General features: G+C 42.8%; 1 protein-coding gene across 3 annotated transcripts in view; it reads left to right on the forward strand.

The window, feature by feature from the left end:
* Positions 1–7,435, forward strand: part of CENPE (centromere protein E) — a 76,025-nt gene extending 68,590 nt beyond the window's left edge. For 2 of the 3 annotated variants that reach the window (XM_061585518.1, XM_061585519.1), the window contains 3 exons: positions 2,859–3,021; positions 5,078–5,334; positions 7,107–7,435. In XM_061585518.1, the coding sequence (XP_061441502.1) occupies positions 2,859–3,021; positions 5,078–5,334; positions 7,107–7,234 (548 nt within the window). In that variant the 3' untranslated portion in view covers positions 7,235–7,435. The remainder of the gene's footprint in view (positions 1–2,858; positions 3,022–5,077; positions 5,335–7,106) is intronic. The other variant, XM_061585517.1, reaches the window with a different exon arrangement.
* Positions 7,436–11,530: the final 4,095 nt, after the last annotated feature.

An 11,530-nucleotide genomic window follows, 5' to 3' on the forward strand; every position in this document is an offset into this window, starting at 1 on the left:
TGCTCGTGGTTACTGCCTGTCTCTAGGCACCACCAGGGACTCCACCAGTCCGGACCGCACTCTCTTATGGTTTACCTATCCGCTCTAGCACAGATCTCAACAGATCCCCCTGCTAGGCAACCACCAGTAACGTCCCAATACTAGTATTCCCAGAGACTCTGAATACTGGTATTGTTATTCTCTTCACCGCTGCCACCATTTGTTACAGTTCCCCTTCAGCCTTGGTCATTACCTTACCCTCCCTTCTGGTCTGTGAAACCCCAGCCAAGGATCAGGCCTTTGGTAAACCAAATTAAGTATTTATTACAGATAACAAAGCTAACAAGATAAACAAGATTTCTTCTTAAGGCACATAAGCATATGGTTTTACTCAATACTAATCCAAACTCCACCTCCCTCCTGGTAAACAACTCTCTAAACCCCACCAAGCAATCCACTCTTTCTCTTCTCCCCCCAGATTCCACAATTTACCACCTCACATTCACCCAGATTTACCTGTCATCCTTTCATTTATACTGTCAGCCATTTTAAACATTCAGCCAATCATCAAGCATTCTATTGCCCATTCACTCCCCCTCCTCTTTCACTACTTACCATGTATACTCTAAACAACCAGCACTTACCATATATACACTAATATATAGGAACATCACAGGACTCTCCTCAGGCTTGAGTGCTTTTGCTTGGCTGGAATGTGTCTTTGAGCTCTGATAATGCTTTCTGGTTGCCTGGATGGAGAAATGGGTGGGGGCATGTAGAAGCCTCTGTGTGACTGGAATGTAGCGCACTGTACAAAGGTAAGAGTCACAGCTGTTGCTCCTCCCACTTTTGCCTCTGGCCCTGCCCCCTTTTTCAACTGGCCCCACTCACCACTGGGATGTAACCTCTAAAATTTTACAAGCAAAGAAATGTGGCCCTCATGTTGAAAAAGGTTCCCCACTCCTGGTTAATACAAAAATTGTAGATTATTTTTTTTAAAAAAAGATATGCAGGCCAAATGAGCAATCTAAGAAAAGCTTCTTTTGCAATTTAACTCTTCTGAGTTATGGAGTGTAATCAGTAACAAATTGTCTAACAAGAGAAACAAACATCTTTGTAAGGCTAGAGTTCACAGATTCTTTCATGTGTCTCCAAAGTCCTCATAAACACAGTAAAACCACTTGTTGTTGTTGTTGAGATTTTAATGTTTTAATGTATTTGTATGTTTTTATTTTATACGTTGCCCAGAGTAGCTGGACAACCAGCCAGATGGGCAACTAATAAAGCTAATAAATAAATGAATGAATAAAAAATAAACACAAGTATAAAAAATACTTGAAAATATTCTGCTTAAAATCTTATTTTATTTTATTTATTAAATTTATATCCTGCCCTTCCTCCCAGTAGAAGCCCAAGGCGACAAACAAAAACACTAAAAACACTCTAAAACATCATAAAAACAGACTTTAAAATATATTAAAACAAAGCATTTTTTAAAACATCTTTTTTAAAAAGGCATTAAAAACATCCTAAGAGCAGTTCAAACAGACGCAGACTGGGATAAGGTCTCTACTTAAAAGGCTTGTTGAAAGAGAAAGGGCTTCAGTAGGCTCCAAAAATATAACAGAGATGGTGCTTGCCTAGTATTTAAAGGGAAGGGATTCCAAAGGGTAGGTCACTACACTAAAGATCTGCTTCCTATATTGCGTGGAACAGACCTCCTGATGGCCCCCACCTGTAGAGCACAGTGATTGACTGGATATATAAGGGGTAAGACGATCTTTCAGGTATCCTGGTCCCAACCTGCATAGGGCTTTGTACATCAAAACCAGAACCTTGAACCTAGCCCAGTTCCTAATGGGCAGCCAGTGCAATTCTTTCAGAGCAGGGTGACACGTTGGCAATACTCTGCCCCATTGAGCAGTCACGCCACCGCATTTTGCACCAGCAGCAGTTTCTGGATCAACTTAAAGGGCAGCCCCACCAGAACTCATTACAGTAATCCACCCTGTAGGTTACCAATGCATGGACAACGGTGGTCAGGCTATCCCAGTCCAGAAACAGCCACAGCTGTCTTCCCAGCCAAAGCTGGTAAAAGGCACTCCTAGCCACTGAGGTCACCTGGGTCTCTAGTGACAAAGATGGATCCAGGAGCACCCCCGGACTACAGACCTGCTCCTTCAGAGGGAGTACGACCCCATCCAAAGCAGGCAACTGACCAATTATCTGAACTCGGGAACCACCAACCCACAGCGCCTCCATCTTGCTAGGATTCAGACTCAGTTTATTGGCCCTCATCCAGCCCACCACTAAATCCAGGCAGTGGTCCAGGGCTTGCACGGCCTCTCCCAATTCAGATGTTACAGAGAAATAGAGCTGGGTATTGTCAGCATACTGCTGACACCTCGCCCCAAATCTCCTGATGACTGCTCCCAAGGGCTTCATATAGATGTTAAACAGCATTGGGGACAAGGTGTTATTGCAATGCAGTGCTTAGGTTGTTGAGTTTGCATATGGTATTATTTTAATTGCATCCTACCTCAACAATCATATAATCCAAGATGTAGAGAGCCTGAACCAGCTTAACTTCAGTCCTAAAGTGTATGTTTTGTTAAATCTTCTAAACTGTATCCGCTGGCTTTGAAAAGTGTCTTCAGCATTTGGAATATTCTGATCCTCACCTGTCAACCATTAAATGTCTTCAGCATTTGGAATATTCTGATCCTCACCTGTCAACCATTTCTGCAGTCTCAGGAGACTAGTACACTTAGGCTTACCCTACCATTCTGTTGTTCGCCCAGAGGTAATCAATCACTGTGGTGTATTTATGGTCCTTTCAGCTTTTAATAGCCTCCTTTTCTGAACTCTTTGTTTTTCAGTTATAGCATCGCGCAAAGGCCATTCTCAGTCATCGCTGCCAATTACTTGTGGCGGTGGAAGTGGAATAGTACAAAGTACCCACATGCTCGTGGTGAAAACTGAGCATGCAACACTGGAAAGGGAGTATGCTCAACTCAAGAAACAGTTTGAGCTTGTGTTGAAGTAAGTCACCCTTAAAATCTTTTTCCATTTATCAGCTGCATATCCTCTGAATTTTAACAGTGGGATTTGTTTCAAGACAAATAAGCTACTCGCAGGTTTGCTGAGCCATGAAGCTGCCAGCCTGCCTGGGACAGCAAAAGCAGAATGCTGGGCAAGCCACAGTATGTAACTGATGGGTTGCATTTGGCTTGGTCCGAGGTCATATAGACTGGCTTATCAGAACATGCCATGGCTTGGCACAGGGGCCCCCAAACCTTTTGGACCCCGGAGCACATCTGGAAGTCTAAGAAACTGTTGTGGGCACCACAAAATACCCATTTCACAGAACAAAAGCTAATGATGCTTAATAACCCAACAGGAAATACACCTATGTATGTCCCAAATAAAATACAGTTTGGGGGAGGCAGGGAGCCTGGGTGGGTGGGTGGGTCCATCTGAGGGTATCATGGGGCCCACAGGTGCTATGTTAGAGACCCTAGGTATGGCACATGCCTCTTACTATCAAGTAGGTTTACTTTGTCCCTTAGGAGACAAAAGTTATCATTAATCTGGTGGTGATTTTTTCCCCTTGTTTATACCTAGTGGTGTAGGAGCTAGTGTTTGACTACAACTGGAGACATCCTAGACCAAATCTCCGCTTAGCCACAAAGCTCACTGGGTGATCTTGAGCCAGTCACTATCTCTTGGCCCAAGATAACTTGCAAAGCTTTTTTTATTTATTTATTTATTTTTTTATTGATACAGTTAAGAACAACTCAGATCATACATTAACTGAGACTGAGAGGGGCACATCATGTATAAAACAGATTTTCCTGCACTTAAAAATACAAATAAAGAATCTGTTTTTGTTATTTGGTCACCTTTACGAAATCCATGGATTATAAAAGCTTTGGGAACCTTGTTTTTATTGTCTGCTGCATTGATGTGTGTAATGAAGTTCCACCACTCTGCATCAAATGTATTTTTGCATTTTTGTCCTTTTGCAATCTTCAACTTCACCTCGCAGAGTTTTGTGAGTGAAGAGGAGTGGGGTGAAGTGCCATGACTGCTGCCTTGAGGGTTCTTGGAGTCAAAGGAAAGACAGATAAAATGAAATCAATCATGATGCAACGCCCTTCTAATTTACAATGTCACTTCATGACATGTTCGCTGAAGTAGACAAAAGCCTAGTGGCACAGCTTGCGTTATTTGAATGAAGCCATGCTGGAGGCATTTCCTTTTTTAAAGAGTGATGGTGCCAAAATTCAGAAGGGGGAGGTGGAAACCAGTTCCCTATTTTGGGGGTGGGGGCATTACAAGCAGACTCCAAACTCTGCCGAGTTAGAGACCTGACTCATCCTGGCACTTCCTGGCCTCCTGCTCCTAGCTCACCACCCGTCTCCAAATGGGAAGTAGTAGCCCAAGTTGTAGACAGTGATCAGATGGCTCATAAGAGGACAGATCTCACCTAGGCCATTGCTGTCCAGACCCCTGCAAAGAGTCATGTGGAAAACCCCCACGTGAGACAGTATTTAGAATGAGGAGACTGCTAATGGCAGTGAGTCGGATATCTTCGGGTAGATCAGGAGCTAGACCAGCCTGTGGGTCACCTTCCCTTCTCAACGGCCGTCCAGTGGCCTCATGCCAGTGTTGGGTGGGGCCAGAAGCACAAGTGGGCGGTGCAATGATGAGTGCAAATATTACCTTTGTATGCTAGGGTAGTTTCAACCCACCCCCCACTGTCCCCCATCCAGGCAAGCAAGAGTCACTAACAGAATTCAGGGGCACATTTCAGCCCGGCAAAAACTCCCAAGGAGGGTGTGAAGGAAGGCCAACGAGGGATGTCCCCTGAGGAGAGAGGGTGTGGCTGGAGAAGGGATGTGGTCTTGGGGAAGAGTCCCAATGACCTGAGAGGGAGGTCTGGAGGGCAGCATTTGGCTCTTGGCCCTGAGTTTTCCCACCCTTGTGCCAGATGAAACCAAGCCTTCCTCTCCACTTGAAAGAAGTGAATTTCATAGGGTAAAAGCACCAAACTGACCGTATCTGGTCAACAAATCTCCTCTTGTTCCTGTTCCAGAAATGAGCTTATCTTGAAAGAGGAAGTCAAAAAATGGAAGGAGCAAGCTTTGAAGAGGAGGGAGCAATCCTCGAGAGAGATAAGCGAGGAGCATCGGCTAAAATCGCCGAAGAAGACAGCTCCTCCTTCATTCTCAGAACTGCCACCTTCTCCCTGTAAAAAACGCTCTTTGCAGCGAATTCTGCCATTAGACTCTCCTGCGCCTGTGCCATTAACCTATCCGAGTTTCTTTGACAACTCTCAATTAGCTCTTACAGGTAGGTAATGGTGTAATACAGGGATGTGCAGGAGGTAGATTGGGATCTCCTGGCAGGTCTCTGGGTGATTTGCATTAGACTGTCAAGGATTTCTGACTTCCAGCAGATTAACAATTGCAACAACGAAATGACACCTGTCTTACCCCCACCCAAAAAATGAGACTGCCAAAATGAAGCAGTAATCAGGAATGGATGTCTGTGGGGAAGGCCTGTGAGCACAGCTAATTTCTGGTACACAAAACAAATCCCTACATTTTAGCAGCTGCTAGGGGCACCATGTTCTTCAACATACATCATTTGCAGTTAGTGGATCTTGAGGTTCTAGTAAAACACAAAGTAGATCTCAGAAGCCTGAAATCTGTTCTGTCTTAGTGTGATATACTCCTAGGGTCTACTTCAAAGTGAAGCACCTCTCTAAGAAAAATGCATGGATTACTTTCACATAATAGTAATAATAATAATAAAATGACCAACCATGTAAAATCCTTCAAGTGGAACTGCAGAAGCAGAAGGCCTGGCAAGCCACTGTACAGGGCTGGGAGAGGTTGCATTTGAACACTTCAGTTACCGCAGTAGGTGCTATTAGACTTAACAGATCCAAACTTTGATGGATGAAAAGTTGCAGATAGTGGCAGTTCAGGGGTGTTTGGGCCCATCCTTTCCCATCTACTGCAGAGATCTGGATTATAGCCAGGTTGCTACAGCAAGAAGCAGGAATGGCTGTGCAAGAAGACCCTTGCATGCAGGGGAGACGGCATGCATAGCTAGGATTGCTTTCTTTAAAGCAGACTATAGAGCAAGGATGGGAAACCCTTGGCCTTCCCAGAGTTGATCACTCCTGATTATTGGCCATGCTAGCTAGTGCTGATGGGAGATAGAGTCCATCAACACCTTGGAGGGCCTCAGGTTCCTCATCCCTGCTATTAGGTTCTTTGAGTAGATGGCCTATTGAGGTGCATAGTAGAGTCGGGTTCTGCCAGTTGTGTAAGTGGTTCTGATTTTGGTTTAGAGGTTCTGAAAGCCTGTAAAAAATTGTCCAGCAAACCTGGTTCCCTCAGTCCATCACCTGCTCAGTCACCCTGCTCTTCCCCTCTCATTGCAGCACAACTATGTCCCAACTTGGAATCGTAATATTGAACTGGGTACAAATCATATCTACATGTAACTTTTTAAGCTTTGGGTTTGTAGATGTACAAAATTAATATTTTAAACGTTGAACATAGTGAGGCTGTTAACGATTTTTAAAAATCTAGGAAAGCGACATCTTTTGAGATTGGCGAGAAGCATTGAAACATATCTTTTACAGCATAGTTGCAATGCTTCCTTCCTGTCCTTGTCTGCCAGTCTTGGCAGTGGAATTCCTTAGCTATCGTTCCTTCTAGTACAGTTTTTAATCTATCCTTTTCCACCCCCTCCCCAAATAAATCAGTTTCTTCTCCCTTTCACAGGGATCATAATTTAATTGCAAAATACATCTAACATAAAGTACACCAATACATTCTCTAAAGGACAAAAGTTCAGCTCATTGCCTTTTTTGTATTAATATGGCTTATGAGCCCAAGTTGTCCCAAGGATTAATGATGTGTCCTGTTACACTTTCTGCAAGGGCCCAGAGGCCTCAGCATTTCTACCCCAAATGGCCATTATTTTCTGAGCAATTTTTTTACCTTCTGGTTGCATCTAATGTTTACAGGAATCTTTCTTGAATGCATGTACTTGATTACAGTCATTTCTTAATTAAAACAGATGGCAACTGTTCTTTTCTCCAACAGACTCAAGGTCTTTGGGTGCTCAGTCCACCGACACAAAGTCTGCAGGAGCAGAGTCCACAGAAAACAATCTTAAGCACTGGATTGCAACTGCAAAAAAAGATGGTGTTTCTGACTGTAAGACACAATAGCCATCTGGATCTCTTTTGGACTCTAAAGATGTTCTGTGGATAAGCCCACCTGCTCTTGAGTTGGAATCCAATAGTCAACTTCTGCTTTCTTTTTGTTATACTTTATGTTTTGGACTTTTACTTATGAAGGGGTATCCATTTTGTTTTCTGTTTAAAATGCTAAATAAAGAACAGAATTTTGCACAAATATTTCTGCGGTTGAATCTGAAGTCAACTGAAATCTTCTGAAGTGCAGTGGGTGTAGAGATAAGTTTAGAAGCACATGAGTTCATCATGACAACCCCCACTACCCACCCCTCTAAGGAGAATCCAAAACCGTAGGCAGCTATATTGGATCAGTGAGCTGGCAAATTGGCGTACATGTTAGCATGTTGGAATTGGGCTGGGGTGGCTTTGGTTTGCATTATTAATCCTGCCATGTGGCATGACTGTAATCCTATGTGTAATTCCTTGGGAGTAAGTTCCATAGAACTCAGTGGTGCTGAATGCATAGGTTCAACCAGTACCACTCACTGAGCATTAAAAGATTTTCAGCCAGCAAACAATCTTGCAAAGACGTGTTTCCATTTAAACTGCTAGCATGAAGTAGGAAACCTGCTTGATTGTTTTCCTCATTCTCTGATTTCCTCTGTGCTAGTCTTAAAAGCATCATTATTGCCTCATTCACTTGCAAGAACAAGGAGAATCTGCCTGTTACCCTGCTGCTCCATGTGAGGGACAATCCTGATTATCCCATGGAGTGCTACACGTGTATATATGTACATAGGGCCCCTTCACGCAGCTCAGGTGGGGCAGAGCTATGCAGCATAATACCATCATACATTCTCAAGTAGACCCCTATTGCATGGCAAGTAGAGCCTCTTGTGCAGGGAATGAATAATGCTTCCTTTAGGTTAAACCTGTGGTAGAAAGCTATTGTCCCAAGTGTTTGTTGTTGTTATGTGCCTTCAAGTTGATTACGACTTATGGCGACCCTATGAATCAGTGACCTCCAAGAGCATCTGTCATGAACCACCCTGTTCAGATCTTGTAAGTTCAGGTCTTTGGCTTCCATTATGGAATCAATCCATCTCTTGTTTGGCCTTCCTCTTTTTCTACTTCGTTCTGTTTTTTCAAGCATTATTATCTTTTCTAATGAATCATGTCCTCTCGTTATGTGTCCAAAGTATGATAACCTCAGTTTCATCATTTTAGCTTCTAGTGATAGTTCTAGTTTTTGTTCTAACACCCAATTATTTGTCTTTTTGGCAGTCCATGGTATCCGCAAAGCTCTTCTCCACCACATTTCAAATGAGCTGATTTTTCTCTTACCCGCTTTTTTTCCTGTCCAACTTTCACATCCATACATAGAGATCGGAAATACCATGGTCTGAATGATACTGACTGTAGTGTTCAGTGATACATCTTTACATTTGAGGACCTTTTCTAGTTCTCTCATAGCTGCCCTCCCCAGTCCTAGCCTTCTGATTTCTTGACTATTGTCTCCATTTTAGTTACTGTAAACTACCTAGAGAGCTTTGGCTATGGGGCGGTATACAAGTATAATAAATAAATAAATAAATAATGATCGTGCCAAGGTATTGATAATCCTTGACAAGTTCAATGTCCTCATTGTCAACTGTAAAGTTGCATAAATCTTCCGTTGTCATTACTTTAGTCTTCTTGATGTTCAGCTGTAGTCCTGCTTTTGTGCTTTCCTCTAACTTTCATCAGCATTCGTTTCAAATCATTACTGGTTTCTGCTAGTAGTATGGTACCGTCTGCATATCTTAAATTATTGATATTTCTCCCTCCAATTTTCACACCTCCTTCCTATTGGTCCAATCCCGCTTTCTATATGATATGTTCTGCATACAGATTAAACAAATAGGGTGATAAAATACACCCCTGTCTCACACCCTTTTCTATTGGGAACCAATCAGTTTCACCATATTTTGTCCTTACAGTAGCCTCTTGTCCAGAGTATAAGTTGCGCATCAGGGCAGTTAGATGCTGTGGTACCCCCATTTCTTTTAAAGCATTCCATAGTTTTTCATGATCTACATAGTCAAAGGCTTTGCTGTAATCTGTAAAGCACAGGGTGAGTTTCTTCTGAAATTCCTTGGTCCTTTCCATTATCCAACATATATTTGTGATACGATCTCTGGTGCCTCTTCCCTTTCTAAATCCAGCTTCAACGTCTGACATTTATCGCTCCATATATGGTAAGAGCCTTTGTTGTAGAATCTTGAGCATTACTTTACTTGCATGGGATATTAAGGCAAAAGTTCAATAATTACTGCATTCCTTGGGATCCCCTTTCTTTGGAATTGGGATGTACATCTTGGTAAATACTTTCTCTGAAATTGCATATCCGTTGATTTTGGTTCATTCTTCCTTTAAAGAAATAAAAGAATGTGAGGTCTTAATCCTAGATGAGACAGACAAAATTATATAGACTGAGGCAAAACTATCTGACGCAAGGTAACAGATGTGAAGCCCGGGGGGGGGGACTGGAAACATTGGGGCGCAGGGATTTTTTCCCTAAAAATTGGGGAAAACGGTTTTTTCCTAATTTTCCTGGGGGGTTACTAGGCCTTCACATCTCTAGTAACAAAAGGTGTTATTTGGCACATGGTAGTTCCTGGGACTCCATTTATAAGTATGCCATGGATAAAAAAGATTGCCATTTCTTAGGCATTTCTAGACCTTAAGGCTACAAAAATAGGTATAAATGTGGAAATTGCTGATAAAATATCAAGCCAGAGCCAAAAACCAAAACAGGATTTTTCATTTGGTATAGAGAGGGGCTTTAGCAATATGTGTGTGTGTTTACCTAAATGTATACAAATTGCACAATCTCCTTTTTCCTTCCGAGGTATATGGGTTTATCCTGATATAGAAATAACCTTCCTTTTTTTCTGGTTTACACTGTCCTCATCAAGGTCTGCACTCCCTGCAATTCACCCTAGTACAGCTGACTTATTGCTAGTAATAAAAACTGAAAGAGGTGAAGTACACATTGCTGATCTATAAACTGTTGTCCTTTCTCAAATAATACTTGTTCAGTCATGCCCTTTCTAAAGTCAGTTGTGTGTGGCTTACACACCCAGATAATCTAATTGTTTTAAAGGACTTGTAATGCTATTAATTCAATGCAATATACATTTTATCTAGTTAAAAGTGCCTAGCGCTGATCCCCAAATGCTGAAGAGCAGGATTAAGTTTCAGCTGTTAACTGACAAATTAGCATTTCACACCTTTCTCCCTACCCCCTGGGAGGAACATGGGTAGCAAGTGATGGAAAAGATGCCTCCCCAGAACCCTGGAGAGTCATTGCCAGAAGTGGCTCTGGGTTGAGCAGAGCTGCTATGCCCCATCTAGCAAGCCACTTCTGGCCACTGCAGGTAAGTATCATTCAGGGATGGCGAACCTGTGGTCCTTCAGATGATGTTGGGACGCCATCTCCCATCAGCTCCACAGAGTATGGTCAACAGTTAGGAATGACGGGAGTTCCAACAACATCTGGATGATCACAGGTTTCCCCCATCCTTGGAGCAAGCAGCCCTCAGGCAGGTGAAGAAATAGTCTGGTCTGCTATCAAGCAGCTTCCAAAGTCTCATTACTGAAGTGGTTGGGTGTAATATTGCCTCTGTTTTTCCATTTACATGTCTGCAAACATCTACTTGTTGAAAATTTTGGGAAGGAGCCCAGGAATCTCCAGGAGGTGGTCAGTGGTTTTCTTAATGGTTGAGCTAAGGGAATACTGTTTGATCTGTCTAGAGCCGGTGTTTGATGGTAAATGCAGTGCTGCGTATCTCAGGCAGTGGTATCCCCAGGGGTACTGCTTCTGGTGTTCCAGAGACAAGATGTCAGGCAGCCACTCTGTGCAGGGTGATCTGGGACTCTACTCTGGCTTGTCCATGCAGTTATTGGAAGGCTAGCATGAATGCAAATAGGCAAAAGTACTCTGCTAAAGAAAACCTGCCACCTCTCTCCAGCTGTGAAGCATGCAGCATTCACAGCCATACATGCATACTATTTTAGAAATGTAGCCATGGCCACTCTTGTGAAATGGCTTACTGCACTTACAGGTGTGTGTGTATGTATGTGTGCAGGTACTCTAACAGCCCGTGCGTTTGCACTAGTAGACAATGTCTATGAATTGTATCTTTCAATTCTGTAAATTGATTAAATGGCAAAAAAATCTAACCTCTTGGCAATCATGATCCTAGCATCCTGAACAATCTACTTTGGCTGTCAAGAGTAGCATTCATTCTAGAGATGCTGAACACAGATTTAAACCCCACTCAATTA

This window comes from Rhineura floridana, chromosome 9 (assembly GCF_030035675.1).
Source record: "Rhineura floridana isolate rRhiFlo1 chromosome 9, rRhiFlo1.hap2, whole genome shotgun sequence".
In the NCBI taxonomy this organism is placed as follows: domain Eukaryota; kingdom Metazoa; phylum Chordata; class Lepidosauria; order Squamata; family Rhineuridae; genus Rhineura; species Rhineura floridana.